The sequence below is a fragment of the Manis javanica genome, chromosome 8 (genome assembly GCF_040802235.1).
Source record: "Manis javanica isolate MJ-LG chromosome 8, MJ_LKY, whole genome shotgun sequence".
In the NCBI taxonomy this organism is placed as follows: domain Eukaryota; kingdom Metazoa; phylum Chordata; class Mammalia; order Pholidota; family Manidae; genus Manis; species Manis javanica.
In genome coordinates, this window is record NC_133163.1 from 92,508,749 (window position 1) to 92,528,070 (window position 19,322).

Genomic DNA, 19,322 nt, shown 5'->3' on the forward strand with positions numbered 1-19,322 from the left:
CTATAAATGTCAGTTAGATCAAGTTGGCTTATAGTGCTGCTCAGGTCTCCTACAGGCATACCTCGTTCTTTGTGTTTCACTTTTTGGATTTATTTGCAGATATTGCATTGAAGGTTAGTGGCAACCCTGCTTTGAGCAAGTCTGTTCACACCATTTTTCCAACAGTGTTAGCTCATTTCATGTTTCTAAACATTTTGGTAATTCTCATAGTATTTCAAATTCTTTCATTATTATTAAATTCTTATGATATTCTGTGATCAATGATTATGACTCACTGAAAGCTCAGATGATGGTTAACATCTTTTAGAAATAAACTATTTTTAAGTTAAGGTATGTACCTTGTATCTTTAGACATAATGTTATTGAATGCTTAACAGACTACAGTATAGTGTAAATATAACTTTTATCTGCACTGGGAAATCAAAAAATCATTTAACTTGCTTTATTGCGGTATTCACTTTATTGCAGTGGTCTGGAACTGAACCCTCAATATCTCCAAGATATGCTGGTATATCCTAACTGATTTTCTGCCTGTTTGATCTTTAATTACTAAAAGAAGAGTATTAAAGTCTCCAACTATAATATTAGACTCATCTATTTCTCCTTTCATATATATCAGATTTTGCCTCATGTCTTTTGACACTGTTGTTAGGTACATCCACATTTAGGATTATTATGTTCTCTCGGATAAATGATTCCTTTATCATTATGTATCTCTTTATCTCTGAAAAATGTCCTCATTATGAAGCCTGCTTTGTCTGAAGTTAATACAACTATTTCAGCATTCTTTTGATTCACGTTAGAATGGTATACCCTTCTCTAGCTGAGTCTTTTATATTTTAAGTAAGTTTCTTGTAGACAACATATAGCTGGGTCTTTTCTTATCCTCTCTCACAATCTTTTAATTGATGTATTGAGACCTTTCACATTTGAGTGATTATGATATACGTGGATTAACAGCTCCCATGTCTGTAACTGGTTTCTATTGTCACAATTGTTCTTTGTTTCTCCCCTCTCCCCTTTCCTCCTTCTCTGGTTTTAATTTAGTATTCTATATGGCTCTATTTTACCTCCTCTCAAGTATGGCGATTATATCCTTTCAAAAAAAGTTAATGGCTATGCTGTTTCCAATATACATTTAAAACTAATCTAATTTCACCTCCAAGTAACACTGTGTCATTATATATGTAGCCTGGGACCTTATAATATAAAACTCTTTATTTCCCTCTTCCTTCCCTTATGACTGTCATTCATTTCATTTAGCCACATAATTACTTAATATACTGTTATCACTTTTAAAAAGTTACCTATAGATTAAGAATAAACAAAACAAAAGTTCATTTTGTCTTCATTTATTCCTTCTCTGATGCTCTTCTTTTCTTTATCTAGGTCCAAGTTTCTGACCTATATCATTTTCTCTCTCTCTAAAGAACTTCTTTTCTCCTTCAGTTTTGAAAGACAATTTCTTTGCCTATAGAATTCTAGGTTGGTGGGTTTCTCTTTCATCAGTTTCAATATTTCAGTACAATCTTTCTTGCTTGCATGGTTTCTGAAGAGAAGTCTGCTGCAGTTCTTCTCTTTGTTCCTCTGTAGGAAAGGTATTTCTTCCACTCGTGACTTCTTTCAAGATATTTTTCTGTGTCTTTGCTTATCTGCAGTTTGAATGTGATATGCCTAAGTGTAGTTTTGTTTTGTTGGTTCATTATTTTTTCTCTTTGCATTTCACTTTGGGAAGTTCCTCTTGTCTCATCTTCAGTATCACAGACTTTTACCCTTGATGTCCAGTCTACTGATGAGCCCATCACATACATGTTGCAGTATCTTTTATTTCTATCATTTCCTTTGCTTCTTTCTTAGAGTCTCCATCTCTGCTTATATTACCCATCTTTTCTTCCATGCTATCTTCCTTTTCCATTAGACCCTGTAACATACTAACAATAGTTATTTTAAATTATCTGCTGTATAATCCCAACACCTGTGTCATATCTGAATCTAGTTCTGCTGCTAGCTTTATCTCTTTGAACTGTTTTTGCTTGCTTTTGGCATCTCTTGTAATTTTTTGATGAAAGCCAGACATGTTGTTTTGGATAATAAGTGAGATAAATAGCCTTTGGCATGAAGATTATATTAGGCTGGCTGGAGGTTGTGCGAGGAGTTCAACACTTTCGATAGCTGCAGGTGCCAATGGCTTCAGATTCCTCCAGAGTGTTGGTTGTGTCTCCCCTCCTGGCTGGCCTGTCCTGAGCTCCTCGTTGGGGTTTGCACCTGGCCACTCTTTCAGCTGTCACCGCTGTCACACTGGAGCCCGGCTGATGTGCTAGTAAAGTGGGGAAGGAGAAGCGTGCTATGATCCAGTCATTAAATCTCTGTCTTTTAATCAGTCTGTGTCTCTGGGCTGTGACCTTCAGAGATGTTTCTCCATTAGTACAGCATTTTTCCCCTGAGGAAAAAAAAAAGTGAGAAAGGAAGGCTGGAGGGGGCTGGAGTGGGAGTAATGCCTTTCTCCCAACTCAAGTAAGACTTTGGAAACATTTTCCCCTGGAGAGGGGAATCTGTCTTGGATCTTCACCTTTAGAACCTGGAAGGATATGGGGAGGTAAAAACCATGAACATGTGTGTGGGAGGAGGGAGGGCCTCCAGAAGTTTCTCACTGTCATGTGAGTCCACACTCAGCCTCAGAAATTACCATTTAAGTGTTCTCACCAGTTTATGGCTCCAGGAGCTTCTGCTCTCGGTAAGCACCTACCAGCTGTAATTCTCTGGTTTCACTTGTGTCCATATTTCAGGATTTATTCAAGCTTTTTCTTATGGTAAGAATAGGAGTGATGACTTCCAAGCTCTTTACATGTTGAAGCTGAAACCAGAAGTCCCCTGCATTTATCTATTTTAGCCCATCCTTTTAAATAAATGTTTTTGTTTATTTTATAATGCACATTACATGTGAGGACAATACACATATATATAATATTAAAATAATAAGAATACTTACACAGCAGACTCATAGGCACTAAGAAGGGACTAGCAGTTACCAAAGGGGAGGGGTTTGGGAGGGGTTTGGGAGGGTGGGTGGGGAGGGAGAAGGGAATTAAGGGGCACAATAATTTGTAATCACAATATAGATAGGTCACAGGGACTGTAGTACAGCACAAAAAATACAATTAAGGACTCTGTAACATTTTACTATGTGATAGATGGTGACGGCACTAGAGGGGGTGAGGACTTGATAATATGGGTGAAAGTTGAACCACTGTGTTGTGAATTTGAAGCCATCATAAGATTGTATATCAGTGATATTTTAATAAATAAATAAATATTAGAAATAAGAAATTAAAAAAAGAATACTTACATAGAGTTGCCTGCTCAAAATATTTTGCTGATAGAGGGTATACAATTAAAGAAAAAAGTCTGGGGACACTATGCAAACCACAGTACTCAAGAACTGAGGAAACAGCCATCTGTTGCTCATTGCAAGGAATCCGTCATTGACAGATCCAGACTCCAGGCCAAATTATAGCCAAAGGAATAGCTAGAAATCAGGTTCCCAAGCTAAAATGACAAAGTGGGGAGCATTTATCCTTTGTTCATAACCACCAACATAAACAGGTCTCAGAAGCTCTAGGGGATATTTACACAATGTTTCCAAGAAGGAGAGAGGTACAAGTAGGTGGTGGGAAGTGGGTATTTAGGCAAGTCATAGCTTTTTCTTTAAATCAACCTCAAGGAGCTCAGTAACTGACCCTCACCAAACAGACATCTCTTACTAGGACAAACAATTGAGAGTCTAGGTTGTGGGTTTCCTGGAGGGCAAGCAGGAATGATTTCCCATTTTTTATTCCCCTAGCCTCAATTAATGCTTTTAACTTAGGAAAATTAGCTGAGGTAATATTTAAGGTAAATGTGGTATATTGGAGAATCTCTACTACTGCAAAAAATAAAACTCCATCCAAAAACCTGGACGTCCAAACCAATGGAGTAGAGAACAGGGTAGCTGCTGCCTTTCCAAGCAGTCGGGCTGGAATCGGTGGGAGGTGGGAGGCTGAGGTCTGCTTCAGAGCTTACGGACCCAAGAAGAGGAAGTCATACCTGTGCCACCTAAAAAAAATGTAGCTAAAATTCTAGTATTTGAGTCGCTCTATAATATATTCCCTATAACAGGGGCAGAACATAATAGTACTCAAGTGTCTCAGCTGGCCCTAGGAGAGACCCAACTCAGACTAGCTTAAACCCAAAAAGTTCATATAACTTGAATGTTCAAAGGTGTTGATGGGTTAAGATACACTGAATCCAGCCTCAAACCACCTCAATTATACCTCCTTAAGACACCCTAATATTATCCATGATCTATTATCTATGTATTTATCTATCTATCTACTTATCTATCTATTATCTATCTATTATCTATCTATCTATATCCATCTATCATCTATCTATCTATCTATCTATCTATCTATCTATCTATCTATTATCTATCTATATCCATCTATCATCTATCTATCTATCTATCTATCTATCTATCTATCTATCTATTATCTATCTATTATCTATCTATATCCATCTATCATCTATCTATCTATCTATCTATCTATCTATCTATCTATCTATCTATCATCTATCTACCTATATCCATCTATCATCTATCCATCTATCATCTATCTATCTATCTATCTATCTATCTATCTATCTATCTATCTATCTATCTATCTATATCCATCTATCATCTATCTATCTATCTATCTATCTATCTATCTATCTATCTATCTATCTATCATCTATCTATCTATATCCATCTATCATCTATCCATCTATCATCTATCTATCTATCTATCTATCTATCTATCTATCTATCTATCTATCTATCATCTATCTATCTATATCCATCTATCATCTATCTATCTATCCTCTACATCTCTCAGCTCTCATTACCTCCCTCCTCTGCCCCACTCTCCCCTGGATGCTTCCTCTGAGTTGCCTTTATTCTCAAACACACTAACTTCACAATGGGGCATAGATGCCACCAGCAGCTTAAGGCTGACAATCTACCAGTTTAGCAACTCTGGCAGGAGAGTGTATTTTTTTCTCAGTAGTTACAACAGAAGTCTTGGTCCAAATCTCAGTGGCCCATGTGTGTCCATATGCCGATGCCTGAACCAGTCACTCTCACTCTAATGGCCTCTGCTTAAGTCTAAAGTGGGGTGAAGGCAGAAACCCACCAGAGAGACACGGACTGACAGTGGGTTGGTCCCCAGGATAGGGTAAAATTGAGGTATAATCCCAGGAGAAGCTGGGCTATATTCTAAGAAGGCAAAACACTGAAGAGACAAATAACATGCCTATGATGCCTTAAGTGGCTTCTCTGTTTTTTCAGAGGGAGAAGTTTTGTTTGGAAAAATGAGTCTCACATTTTCTTAGTGAGAAATGGACTTCAATGTCCATAATCTGGTCTTGATATTATCTCTCCTAGCAGATTGCTATTGCCTCTAGTTTGTTTGTTTGTTTAGTGTACATATAGGAAATTTTTTTAAGAGACAAAAATAAATCAGGAGTTATATTTATATATCCAATTCAACTTTAACATTGCAGGGTTGTTATTTAAGCTATTTGATTTTGTGATTTCACATATCTTCTTTTACACCAAAAATAAAAATAAAAATAAATTTGGTTCCCAGTGACATTAACATAAATTATTTACTTTATCCTATGTGTCAAAGTTTTCAAGTGATAACAACATTATTATTATTTCTTGTGGTTCATATTTCTTTATGGTTGGGGTTTTGACCTTAGGATACATCCAAAAAGGGACAAATAGTCAAAATGTTGTATTTCAAGTCTTTTTTATGTATGTGGTCATGCACCAACTTGATAGGTTCCTTTGCCTCAATTAACTTTCAGCTTTTACAGATTGCTTGTTTAAATGATCTTTCCTTTAATTTTGACCTTTAAGTCTGTAAGAATTTACATGGTTCCTAGGTCAAAACTACTTTCAAACAGTTACATTCAGAGTTTTACTTCCTTCCCTATTTCTACCACCTTATTGCCCCCCTCTCCAGATACTAAACTTAAAAAAAATTACTGTCTTGGTTCCATTGTATTAGGAGCTTTTCAGACAGTATATGGTGTAGTCTAAGCAGGACTTCCCATCTAGCAGGAGGGATGGATCCCTGAGCACAGCGAGCTTCAGCTCACTTGGTTGTATCGGGCTGTGGTAGAGGGAAGCAAGGGAGGAGAGAGAGAGAGAGAGAGAGAGAGAGAGAGAGAGAGAGAGAGAGAGAGAGAGAGAGAGAGAGAGAGAGAGAGAGAGAGAGGGCTGTACCACAAGGATAGCAAGCCTTCTTGAAGCTGTGAAGAATGGTGTTAAAACCAAAGCACAAAATCTACAATCATTTCAGAATTTTAAAAGATAAAAAACAGTGTAAAACACATCGAAACAAAAACAAGCGCACCCTCTGGTGGCCTCTGGTGGGCTGCACGTAATTGGTATTACCTGAATTTGAAAGCTGCGGGGGATGCCAAATTGGGTGAGCTTGAGTGAAGAAAGGCACCCTCCGGCCAATGGGGAGGCCTGCACAGCCCACACCAAGTTTCCTCTCTGCTCTCCCCAGTTCCAGATACTGTGGACCCTGGGACATATGTTGACTCTCAGTATCTGTATTACCACATCTTGGGTAGAAAGAGCCTTATTTTCTCTCCAGCATCCATTTTCCTAACGTAGGAAAAGAAAAAAAAGCAAGAGTCATACTTTCCTGTTATCTCTTTGCCAAAGCTGTGGGGGTAGTGGCATTATCTGAACTCTCAAGGTGCATCCTTTCTCAGTATGTCACAGAGAAGGAGCAGCATGGAACAAAAAGAAAAGGAGGCATTCTTTCACTTACTAGCTGTGTGTCCTCAGGCAAGTTTCTTAACCTCTCTGAGCCTTGGTTTCTTTATCTGAAACATAAGAATGATAACATCCAGTTCAGTCTGTTTCTGGAGGTTTAAATGAGTGGTGTGTATAAAACTCCTAATACATGATACCAGTACTACATAATGGGCCTCAATAAGTAATAGCTACCTACTATTATTATTTCCTTTTTGTTTACAGGAAATTTGTGAGAATCCCCGGTTCATCATTGATGGAGCCAATAGAACTGACATCTGTCAAGGAGAGCTAGGTAGGAAAGTCCCTTGGGTCATAGCCAGCCAAACAATCAAAGGTGTTGAAGATGTGTGATCCCTTTACAGGAAGTAAAGGGACAATAATCTGGTTCTGCTTTGAGTGGATTTTGGGAAGGAGTGATTTTACAACACCGCTTTATGTTCATTTATCTATGTGCTGGTGGTTGCTTCATTTGATTTCTGTTCCTCCCACATTTCTCATTAGTTCTTTGCCCAGACTCTCAAGGACCTTACACACCCCACTCAGCAAGACCAAAGCCCAGCTTTTACCTATGGCCATCTTCGCTCCTTACTGCACATGCCCTGGCCATGTAGAATTGATGCAGAGTGTGCCTGTAACTCAAACTCTTGTTTCAGTTGCCCCAGAACAGCTCCATAGTAAGGGAATCTTTCCACAAAGGTGGCGTTCACCGTGTGGGTGAGCACCGGGTACTCTGTCTGGCCAGCCTGTGGGGCTGTCCTGCTGGGCCTCCTCCCTCTCATCCTCCTGGGCAGGAAGCCTTAACTTTGGGGCGGACAGGGAGAAAGCTCTGTGAAGTCAAGCCAGAAGTGACATCAACAGGAGCAATTTAAAACTTGGGGGGAGCCACCCAAGAGCAATGAAAGGAATTTGGCTGATTTGGCCCCAGAAGGAGAGGCTGAGAGGTTTGGTTATCTGGGTTCTGTACCCAAGGTAAGACAGTTAGTGAAGTCCTGGGCTAGCTAATAATCCGGACCTTCTAACCAATACACTGTTTCAGAGGAGAGGCTGGCTGCTGCAGGGGTGGGTAAGGAAGAAGGGGGCTGCTGGCAGCTCTGTCTCCCCTCCGGAGTTTCAAGGATGCTCTCACATCCGCACAGCAGAACAAAGGCCTTGCATAGCTTACACCAGCCTCCTGAGCAGGCAGGTCCATGACTGTCAGTGTACCAGCCGCATTCCGATGCCAGCAGTGTCTTAGTGCCCCCTACCGTCTGGTTCCAGGGCGGCTGCCTAATTAATCCACTGCTCCCAATGCAAATCTGCTTCGCTGGTGGCTCTCAGTTGCTCAGTCTCCACCGAGGTCAGAACGGTAAATGGACTGACATCGCATTTGACCTAGTTGTGACCTATTGCTCTGTCCACATTGAGGTCCAAAAAGGAAGGGAGCTTATATTGCAGAACGAGGAACTGCCTACAGCCTTCAAGAAAAGCAGTCACGAGAGACTAGGTTACCCTCTTGATCGCATCATCAGCAGATGCTGTCAAACCCCCCCGGGTTGACGCCCCCAGAAGGTCAGATCTGGACGTGCGACCGTGAGCACCGAGGGAGCACCCTTCTTCATAGAAGTGGAGCAGATGGCTGGGACTGGACTCCTTCCTTCCCTGGAGGTCCAGGCCTCTCCCATGACCTGTGTCACATGCTTGCCTGCAGGGGACTGCTGGTTTCTCGCAGCTATTGCTTGCCTGACCCTGAACGAGCGCCTGCTTTTCCGCGTCATACCCTACGATCAGAGTTTCACTGAAAACTATGCGGGGATCTTCCACTTCCAGGTGAGGTCACAGGAGCGCAGTTAAGAGGGCGGCTGCCTCTACCCAGCCCTAGTCTCCTGGCCTTGACTTCCCAAGGCTTCAGGAAAGGTTCCACCCACCCTCCCTGCCATGGCTGTGGACAGTGACTCCCTTAAGGCCTCAAGCCTGTGAGAGAGCACTTGTTTATCTCTGCTGTCCCAACTCCCCAAACCCCCGCCTTCCGCTATGCCCCAGAAAGGCAGGAAGACATCCTGTTTGCGGGCCTGTGGGTCTATTTTTGCCTGTCCGGCTGGCTGCTTGTCATTACTGGTAGCCCTTTTCACATAGGTCCCTAGGAAATTAGCACTGGGAATGTGTAGGGCCCTTCAGGTTGTCAGGGAAACCCTGCCCCGACTGCGGCTCCTTTACCTGCTTCCCTTTAAAGCAGTTCTGTACCAAGTCTTACTCATCTCTTGTAGGCCCTGAAAGAGGTGTCTGGTTAACCTGGGGACCAAGCTTCTGGTTTGGCACAGAAATGAGCCTTTTTGTTCCAGAATCAATTTATGGAAATTTTATGGATCAAAATTGTCCTGGCAGAGAGCCCAGTCCCAGTGCTGGTCCAGAACAAAACTGAGTTATCACATGTGGGGATCCCTCAGATACTAGGGTTCTGAGTTACCGGTCTGTCTGCAGCCCTGCAGGCTCCTGAGACTAATGCCCTGAGACTGACCCAAATCATCCATTGATATACCTGCTGATCTTGTGCCTCAGATCAGCAAAGGCCTCAGAAAAGGGCTTCTCTTCAGCTCAGGTTTAGCATCCTGCTGCCCACTGTACATGGCCAGGGCAGCCAAGCCCTGATTTTATGTCTTCCTTGTGACATCCACCTGCTAATTTCCCTTTGACATTTAAAGGGATTTACATTTAAAGAACCATAAATACAAAGACCAGACAGATTTTTGCTCTCTTTTCAATAAAGGAGAAAATGTCATTAGAAGGAATTTAAACTACATGTGGCCTTCCTCAATTAAAACTGGTATGTTCAAAAAAGAACATCCAGAATTGAAATTATTGGGCAACAGTCTTGCTACAACCAGAGTCTATTCCAAGTCATCTTTCCTCTTCCATGTCACCTTCTCCAGCAGCAATTTCTACCTTGTTTGTCATCAAAAAATACATTAATCAATACATCATCTTCACCTGGACTAGTAGTTCTCAGCCCTGGCTGCACATTAGAATCAGCTAAAATACCTAAAAATGCTGATGCCTAGGCCCCACCCCAGATCTACTGAGCAGGAGAATGAACATCTCAAGTCCTCAGATATGCAAAGAGCATCTACCATCCCCAGTACTGGGTTGGACTGTGTGGAAAAAAAATAAAGTGGTTTGTCACTAACTTCCTGCCCTCAGGACTTCACAGTCCAGTTAGAGAATGATTCACACACCCTAACCCAGAACAGTAGGAACAAGCATCAAGATGCAGAGCTCAGGAAATGGGACTGCTTTGGGATCACAGAGACCTCTGAGGAATGTGGAATGGGGACTCATTTCCAGTGGTGACTGAGGATGTGACTCTGTGCTTGACGCTCCTGTGCAGTTCTGGCGCTATGGAGACTGGGTGGACGTGGTTATTGATGACTGCCTGCCAACTTACAACAATCAACTGGTTTTCACCAAATCCAACCACCGCAATGAGTTCTGGAGTGCTCTGCTGGAGAAGGCTTATGCTAAGTAAGGCAGCACTTTAGAATATGAGGCAGGGCTACAATGGAGGGGGTGGGCTGCAAAATCCAGCTGGGGTCTCACTCACAAGAGAAGGCATGTGTCTGTGTGCGTGCGTGCGTGCGTGCGTGTGTGTGTGTGTGTAGGAAATCTTCAGCTTTAACTCCCATAGTGAGCCCTTTAAGTCTGTCTTCATGGTGGTATTGTAAGTCTTGGATCTGAGCATTATATTTCTGGAGCTCAGATCCCAGGGGTTTGCTTGGCTCAACCTCGTGAGCTTGCAGCATATTAATACAGCCATATTGTCTCTCAGCTTAGCATCCCCACCTCCAGCTACTAATGGCTTTAATGGAACCCTGCCATAGGGTTCAGAGTATAGTAGAAGAAAACTGTCAGGAGGTGGGAGTCCCTGGGTCCCAGGCCCAGTGTTCCAGCTCTCTGCGGCCTTCGGTGAGTCACCCAGCCTTGGGAGCTGTTTCCCCCTGTGAAGAGAAGGAATCACAGTATCCAGCCCGTTACCTTACAGGGTTGTTGGTCAAATTAGATAAGAGAGCATCACAGGACTCAAGAGCAAAGTTCTGGTGGCTGTGGTGCCTGGGTCATGTTCCCCTCGATCCCTGTGACCCCAGATTGGTCTCCATCCTCTCTCCAAGGCTCCATGGCTCCTATGAAGCCCTGAAAGGTGGAAACACTACCGAGGCCATGGAAGACTTCACAGGCGGGGTGACAGAGTTTTTTGAAATCAAGGATGCCCCCAGAGACATGTATAAGATCATGAAGAAAGCCATCGAGAGAGGCTCCCTCATGGGCTGCTCCATTGATGTAAGTCTGGGTGTGGGCTGCAGGGCAGGGAGTAGCCAGCCCACTATCTGGAAGCCTTTAACCCAATAAATAGCAGCACAGGGCTTTCCTCTGGGACAGGGTGGATGTTTTATTTTAGGAAGCAGGAACTGGCTCTCAACTTTGAAAACTGGAAATTTCACAAGGGAAAAGAGTTACTGCAGATTTTTGATGAAGAGATTGGGTGAAGATATTTGAAACCCTGGGGTTTAGGTGGAAACTGGTCAAGAGGCCTGTGTCAGTACTGGCTTCTGTGGCTGGTACTGCTGTGCCCCCATTAAGCTGGCCACATACTTAGCAGACTTGAGCCCACCAGTTCCCTAAGAAAGCCTCCCATTCATCAAGGTTTGATCGAATCTCTCACTTGGACATGGGCTTGCTATTGCAATCTTTGAGAAGCTCAGCCTGCAGACCCTCTCAGTGCAACAAAGTGGGGTGAACTGAGACTGGGGTAAAGGGTAAGGAGATGGCACACTGGCCAGGCATCCTGAGTCCAGGAGACACATCTGCTCTGGGGGCTGCTCTGTGTATAGTAGTCTTGGTGCTTTCCATTGCTGAGGAAGGAGCCCAAGCTGAATTCCTGTCCCTTCCTCTCCCAACACTCCCAATAGGTAGGAAAGCTTGAAGATCAGCTAACATAAAACACCTGTAGATGAACATTTTCTTTCTGAACCACTTTTCTCCATCTTTCCTCCATTCATGCTCTGTTTCTCTCTCCTCTTTTCCTCTGCCTGCCCTCCCTTCTCTCTGTCTCCTCCCCTTTCCATTACCCTCCTTTGCTTCCTCTCACCCCTTCTCCTGGATGGTCCCCTGCCCTCCCCACTGGGCCTCAGGACGGCACAAACATGACCTACGGAACCTCTCCTTCTGGGCTGAGAATGGGGGAATTGATTGCACGGATGGTGAGGAATATGGATAACTCGCTGCTCAGGGACTCAGACCTTCTCCCCAGAGGCTCAGATGACAGACCGATGAGGGTGGGTACACCTCCAATCGCCAGAACTGACCACCTCTCCAACCTTCATGACCCGGCCCTGTTGGTGTCAGACTCCCCTCAGCCGCCAGTGCTTTGCACACAGACCTTCACTTGGGCCCTTCCCAGGCTCTGGGCTGGAATAACTTGGCTGCTCCAAGGCACCTGAAGAAGGCGGGAGACACAGGATTGGAAGGGAGTCGGTGGCAGTTCCTTCATACCCCAGGACCCAGGCAGTTTCTCTAATAATGCATTAACAGGCTGAAATATGAGAGACTTTATTTCAAAATATTTCTCCCTTCTAATTCATTCATTTATTCATTCAACACATATTTATTGAGCTCCTACTAGGTGCTAGGCACTCTTCTAGCAAACAAAGAAAATTCTCTCCCTTCTTGTAAACAGAGTCTCTCACCTCTAGAGTTTATAGTCTAGTACTTTCAGAAGTAACATGTACTCACTGAAGAATACTGAGCCATACAGAAAAGCACAAAGGAAAAATTAACCTATACCTTCCCCACCTAAAGGTAGTAAGTCTTAACATTTAGTATCTGTCCTAGGATTTTTCTTTGCATACACTTAATCCTATTTTTTATTTTTAAAATGTTGCCATATGTATTATCTCTTCACAGTATGCTTTTTTCAGTCAGCTTTATATTCTTAATATGCCAATATGAATTATATTCTTAATGTGTCTTCTATAACACTTTTAGTGGCTGCACAATAGGCCAACATATAGATATGTTACAATTGATTTACCCAATATCTTATTATTGGAAGATCACATTGTTTTCTTTTTCTTTTTTGGCTATTATTTTTTAATGCTATAAAGAATATCCTATTAGATACATCTTTGCATACATCTGTGATGACCTTCCAGAAGTGGGACTGCTAGGTATGCATAAGTAATGCCAAAAGAGTCATTTCAGGTGGCTTCCCAGATATACACTTGAGGGATGCATGAATTTCCTGCCCCATCTCTCTGTATTCAGGATGACAGAACTCAGCAAGACTGAGATCTGGAAGAGGCTGAGAGCCCTGAGGCTCACATCACTCAGCTTGAAAAAGGTCCAGGCATTCCACAGCCCAACATGGCTCAGGGAAGCTTCTCTTAAAGCTGGTACACCGCCAGGCAAAGTGAAGCCATGAGATCCCTTCTCAGGCTCACGGGGCTTTGGTGACCCTATCCTCTGCCAAGGATCTCCTGTGGCTGCAGCCTAGGAATCTCCACAAATGAAGAGCTATGCCTGCACCCTTAGGCACGGTCCTGTCTGAGCAGGACTCTCTCCAGCCTCCTTAGAATTCCCTCCCTGGGCACTGTGACTCTTGGTTTCTTGATTATCATGTTCTTGGTGGGTGTAGAGGAGGTGAGGGGATGTTAAAGAGAAAAGTTAGACCTATATGTTTCACCTCGCCCCTTTTTTCAACCCCTTTCTCTTCCAGGAATAGTCAACCTGGGTGGGTTCAGGGTAAGGGGTCCCTGAAACCAGGGCAGCCTCCATCTGTCCCCCTTCCTTCCTTTGAAAGACCCTAAGCAATTCAGAAAGGAGAGACAGGAATGCTCTCACCCATCTTGTGCCCCCGCCTCCATGGCGCTCCCCAGTGATCAGAACAGACCTGTTCAGGGTGATCAGCTTGGGGAAATCACTTGTCTGGGCCATGTCTCCTTGATGCTCTTAAAGGTCAATGAGAGTCTTTCAGGGTGTGAAGAAGTCATCCTCACAGCACCCAGAAAATGAGCCAACATGAACTTTGTCTTAGGCAGCAAAACTTCTGGTGCCCGACCATTGACACATTGCCTGGTTTTTGCTCCGCAGACAATTGTTCCGGTGCAGTATGAGACAAGAATGGCCTGTGGACTAGTCAAAGGCCATGCCTACTCTGTCACTGGGCTGGAGGAGGTGAGCCTGGCGGGGCTTGAGGGCACTTAGGTTAACCTCCTGAAGTCAGCAATTCACTTTCTGTGCCGCTTCAGATCTGCAGAGCTTGCCTCCAATCAGGGGATCCACTTGGGACTGGTAGAAGTAGATCTTGCCATAAGACGGTGCTCAGTTTATCTTTGTTTTTAGTGCTGAAGATGGCAATTTTCCCAACATTTCCTGGAAACAAATAGAAATCACTTTGGTTATGAAGTTGATTCCATTGGCTCTTGTGTTTCTTGTTCTCCTGTAGTCAAACAGTGACAACGTTTTGCTGCCACTGGTGCATTTGGCCTTTTCTGGGTCTCCTGTCAGAGGCCAGAAGCTTGTAGGCTTGCTACACATAGCTGGGCAGGTTGTGGCCTGGTTACAGGGATGGGCAGAGAGAGGAGCAGTTGTCTGCAGCAGCCCACGCAGCAGACTAGAGGAAGGGGCACCTTTTTCTGATTGGTCTACCTAATGATGACATTTTCTGTAGTTCTTTAGCCAGCAGGGTGTTTTTTCTAATTCATAAGAGACATTTAATGTGCTAGAGAGGACCTACAGTATATGCCCTGCCTCCTCCCCCAGTGCTTGTAGTCGCCAGATGTCCACTGGGATCACCGTTTAGAAGATGGCAAGGCGATGGCCAAGCCCTGACTTCTGCAGTTTCCATCCTAAGCTTCTAACCCTTCACCCTGCCACCCCACAGGGCATTTCTGATTAGTCTCTTTGACTAGGACCTGGCAGGACAGCCCCCTGTATGGGCTTCTCTCCCTTTCCCCATCTGAGCCCTCAGGGTAAGAGAGAAGACCCCCTTTCCAGAAAGGGTCTAGAGCAAGAGAACTGTTTCTCTTTGTTCAAGGCCCTGTTCAAGGATGAGAAAGTGAAGCTGGTGCGGTTGCGGAACCCCTGGGGCCAGGTGGAATGGAACGGCTCCTGGAGTGATGGGTAGGTGAAGAGGCCTCACAAGAAGGGGATAACAGGGCCTGGGAATGGCTGGACTGGGTACCAAGCCACAAGAACTACAAATGCTTGGTCTATACGTGTCCTCAAAAACCAATAATCTGCAGAGGAGAAGAGGGGATGTGGGTTCTGGGGAAGGGCTGGGTGAGCAGCAGGGGAGCCAGTGGTCCAGAGACTTGCTGATGGCCAATGGCTAGAAAGGAAAGGTTCTAGAAAGCATGGGATAGGCCCAGGCAGGAGGAGAGCCTTAATGCAGGGTTCTGGACTGAACAACTGACTTCCCATCTTGGAATCTCTGCTGGCTTATTCGTAAAATGGGAATAATATTAGCACTTAGTTGGTGGGCTGTTATGAGGAGTAAGTGTGATCATGTCTAGAGAATGCTCCGTCAGTGGTAAGATTTCCTCCCCCTTCCTGTCCCCATGAAAAGGTGCACAAGCCCTTTGAAAGAGCTTTATTGCTTATTGCTGAGAGGAGTGGACTAGGGTACAAAAATAACAAAAATGGGGAAGTTATTATGAAGGCTCCAGGGTGTACACAGCCTTTACAGCCCCATCCCAGTCTCTGTCTCCTGACTGCCTCACTGAATGGAGGGTAGCCCCTTGAAGCTCCTCTTTCATTCCCGAGCGGAGATGGCAGGACCTAGAAGTTCTGCTCACCTCCACTCACCTCTCATCCCACGGTGCTAAAATTACTGCTTCATTCCCTTAGTGGGGACTTACTGGGCACCTGCTGAATGGCAGGCCCAGGCCCAGGCCCAGGCGGTGGGGCCACCCTGTGAGCAGGCAGCTCCCCGGAGAGCCTGGGACAGCATGCAGACTTGCCTCCTCGCTGCCTCCTGCAAACGTCCGTCTGCCTCACTTCCCTCACCAGTACCACAGACCCTTGCTTCAGTGCTGGCCATGTGGCGGGCCCCATGCTGCTGCCTGGGGGCTTAGAGACGAACACAAACACAGGCCTTGGCCCTGTAGACTTTCAGTTCCAGTGTAGAGGACAAACAAACAAACACTGATAAAAAAAAGTGAGATAATGCTATGGTAAGGGTCTCAAAGAAGGAGCCCCTCACCTAGTTTGGGTGGGACTGAAAGAGCAGAAAAAAGCTGCCTGGACAGAGTGACATTTGAACTGGGCTCTCTGCTCTGGGAAGGTCCCCAGGGCCCCCTCCTCTGCCCATTCCACTGGCTGAGTGGCCCTCGCTGTGTTCTCCAGTCTCAGAGTTTGGTGTCCAGCCTTAACCCATTTCCCACCAACGCCTCCATTGCGGGGACTGCTGACAAGTGGGGCCCATGTCGTGGCCGCTCAAGAAGGCCCCTGCCTGTACTGTGTCCCTCCTCTGGTCCCAGGAATCTCCATTTCCCCTCCAGCATTCCCTGACTTCAAGCACTTCCTCAGTCCCTTACCTTTCCAAGGACATCCAGCTTAGTTTCATTCTCCTCAGTGTATCTGGAACACAAATGTGCTTTATTTTCTCCCTCTGGAGGAGAGAGAGTGTGTAAAACCATCTGGCCTTTAGAAACACCAAGCTCCTGGTGGGGATGGGGGACAGGAGAAAGGAGAGGTTTACATGCTTAGTCTTTTTCTTGGTAATTCAGTCAGATACTTATTAGATGACGAGCACTCTTCTCAAAGTTTTGCAGGTACCAGTGACCCTTAAACAACACGGGTTTGAACAGTGTGGGTCCACTAACATGCAGATTTTTTTCAATAAATATATTGGAAAATTTTTTGCGGATTTGTAACAGTTTGAAAAGACACTTTCTTTTCTCTAGCTTATTTTATTGTAAGAATGCAGTGTATAATATATATAGTATACAAAATAGGTGTTCATCAACTTTTTATGTTATCAGTAAGGCTCCCAGTCAACTGTAGGCTATTAGTTAAGTTTTGGGGGAGTTAAAAGTTAGACAGGTTTTTGACTGTGTAGGAGGTCAGGGCCCCTAACTCATTCAAGGGTTGGGTGTACTTTGTCATTTATTGCTCATCACAGCTTCATGAGCAGATTAACAGTTGAGAAAACAGAAGCTGAGAGAAGGTGGGGGACATGCCAAGGTTGCATAGCTAGTGCTAAGTTGGAATCCCAATTTCTCTATTTCGGAGCCCAGCTCTTAACCTTTAAAGTATGAGGAGGGGTAGAAAATTCAACTAGAGAAAGATCAAGTCCTCATAAACCCTTATAAGGAGTTTGGTCTTAATCCTGAGGATAGTGGGAAGCAATTATTGGGTTTTACACTGAGGGGATCAGATCGGATTTGTATTTCGGTAGCTCACACTAGCTTCCATTTGGAGATGGGCTACTCTTTCAACTTCATGTTTGTCTGGATACTTCTTGTCCCAACCCACATTGGGCCTTCCCCTCCTCCTCCTTCCACAATTCTCCGTTTTCCCTCCAGTTGGAAGGACTGGAGCTTTGTGGACAAAGAAGAGAAGGCCCGTCTGCAGCACCAGGTCACCGAGGATGGAGAGTTCTGGTGAGTCCGGGGCCTAGGAGAGCCTGAGGGGGAGCGTGGGGTGGGAGCGGAGGTCTCGGATCTCCTTTCCCAGACAGAGGTCGTCACATTTCAGCTTTTGGAAGCTCTGGGCCCTGTTCTCCTTCTCCAGCCTAAGGCTTAGCAAGGATGAGGTCCTGAGAGAAGCCCACCAGACTATACAGTTATGACTGAGCCTGGAACCAGCCAGCCTACTGTGGCTTCTGCCTCACCTGTGTCCCTCTGCCATACACACACAACTCTGGACACTTGCTCCCTGGCCTTTGCAGAGCTGTTTTCTGAGTCTAGAGGCTCCACTTGGCTCACCCAATGCTACCTACACCCTCACTCAAATTGTTTCTACTTGGCCTCCAAGTCTTAGCTTGAAGGGATGCCTTCAGGAGCCCCCTGCCTTCCCCAGGACTGGGACTAACTTGGGATACTCATCACCCTTAAAATTGCCTGCTTAGTTGTCTTTTCCTTCCCCAAACTCTCTTTCCACTGCACCTAACTCAGGGCTGTGGCCCAGTGGAGGAGTACACATTAACAGTTTAAAAAACGGAATTGCTGCTGAGCTCTCCCACCAAGGACATGAGTTTAAGTCATTATGGAAAAGATGTAGTTTGGAGTGGATACATCAGAACTGACAGGGTTTACCCAAAAAAGGAAAGAGAGGGTCCTCTGTGGGGCCACGATCAAGTTCCTCTGACCTGTTTTATTGTGCCGTGTTAGCCCTGGAGTCTTCACCTTTCCCGGCCTCCCATATGGATCTCTCTTTTTTCCAACCTCTCAGGATGTCATATGACGATTTCATCTACCACTTCACGAAGTTGGAGATTTGTAACCTCACAGCCGATGCCCTGGAGTCGGACAAGCTTCAGACGTGGACAGTGTCTGTGAACGAGGGCCGCTGGGTGAGGGGCTGCTCTGCTGGCGGCTGCCGCAACTTCCCAGGTGGGCTGCGCTCTGGATGGGGGACAGGTCCAAGCAGAACAAGCCCCAGGAAGAAGAATATTAATTTGCTTTCCTGAGTCTGTACTAAGCTCCAGACTTACTTTCTTTTATTAAACCCTCCCCATTTTACTGAGAAGGAAGCCGCCTTGCTGCGGAGTGTGCAGTAGAGAGCTGGTATCCACTTTTAAGCAGGATATTGTGTCAGAAAAATATTGTGTTCATAATGCTGCAGATGGGACTGGAGGGCTGAGTTAGCAGCTGCTGCAAGAGTCCAAGCCAGAGGTGGTGAGAGCCAAACTGTGTCAGGAGCAGCAGAGGTGGGGGAAGAGGCAGATTTCAGGGAAAGAATATTGGGTGATGAGGGGAAGGAAGAATAAAGAATGACTTCAAGATACTGGCTTGGGGGTCTGAGTGGGTGGTGTCAATGTCACAATATAAGATACCTGGGAGAAAAAAATCGGTGTGCTGTTTGTTTTTGGTGGGTTGGTTGTGGGCTTGCAGGGAAGAGAGTCTCGTTGGGACATGAGAAGTTTGAGGCCCTTGCAGAATATCCAGGTGAAGATGTGTACTAGAGAATTTGATGTACAGATAGAATGGTAGTTGACTATATGATCAGAACTCAATATATATCTGTGGAAGGAAGAAAGAGAAGGAAGAAAGAGAAGAAAAGAAGGAAGGAAAGAATGAGGAAGGAAGGAAGGAAGGAAGGAAGGAAGGAAGGAAGGAAGGAAGGAAGGAAGGAAGGAAAGAAGGAAGGAAAAACAAAAGGGAGAGAAGACGGGAAGGAGGGAGGGAGTCAAAGGACAGGTCAGGGCTGGGACCTATAGCTCAGGCGTCATCAGCTGGTGGGGGCAGTTACAAAGTGACGTGGGTAAGACACGTAG

General features: G+C 44.9%; 1 protein-coding gene and 2 long non-coding RNA genes across 6 annotated transcripts in view; 1 reads left to right on the forward strand and 2 right to left on the reverse strand.

The window, feature by feature from the left end:
* The window catches only part of LOC118972476 (uncharacterized), a 31,589-nt gene extending 17,623 nt beyond the window's left edge, over nucleotides 1-13,966 (reverse strand). Inside the window, exons 1-5 of one of the 2 annotated variants that reach the window (XR_005061493.2) lie at nucleotides 13,773-13,966; nucleotides 12,264-12,320; nucleotides 6,870-6,924; nucleotides 6,482-6,700; nucleotides 604-2,440 (exon numbers count right to left, since the gene is read on the reverse strand). This is a non-coding gene — a long non-coding RNA (uncharacterized lncRNA). Of the gene's footprint in view, nucleotides 1-603; nucleotides 2,441-6,481; nucleotides 6,701-6,869; nucleotides 6,925-12,263; nucleotides 12,321-13,772 lie in introns of those variants that run through there. The other variant, XR_012120670.1, reaches the window with a different exon arrangement.
* CAPN3 (calpain 3) overlaps nucleotides 1-19,322 on the forward strand; it is a 50,811-nt gene that overhangs the window by 20,337 nt on the left and 11,152 nt on the right. For 2 of the 3 annotated variants that reach the window (XM_037018956.2, XM_073211698.1), the window contains exons 2-10: nucleotides 7,079-7,148; nucleotides 8,544-8,662; nucleotides 10,218-10,351; nucleotides 10,996-11,164; nucleotides 12,016-12,159; nucleotides 13,973-14,056; nucleotides 14,919-15,004; nucleotides 17,410-17,487; nucleotides 18,278-18,438. In XM_037018956.2, coding sequence (XP_036874851.2) covers nucleotides 7,079-7,148; nucleotides 8,544-8,662; nucleotides 10,218-10,351; nucleotides 10,996-11,164; nucleotides 12,016-12,159; nucleotides 13,973-14,056; nucleotides 14,919-15,004; nucleotides 17,410-17,487; nucleotides 18,278-18,438 — 1,045 coding nt within the window. The remainder of the gene's footprint in view (nucleotides 1-7,078; nucleotides 7,149-8,543; nucleotides 8,663-10,217; nucleotides 10,352-10,995; nucleotides 11,165-12,015; nucleotides 12,160-13,972; nucleotides 14,057-14,918; nucleotides 15,005-17,409; nucleotides 17,488-18,277; nucleotides 18,439-19,322) is intronic. The other variant, XM_037018959.2, reaches the window with a different exon arrangement.
* LOC118972475 (uncharacterized) lies at nucleotides 14,067-18,328 on the reverse strand. The gene is made up of 3 exons (XR_005061492.2): nucleotides 18,195-18,328; nucleotides 16,420-16,545; nucleotides 14,067-14,254 (listed from the first exon to the last, which is right to left on the reverse strand). It is a non-coding gene; the product is annotated as an uncharacterized lncRNA (long non-coding RNA).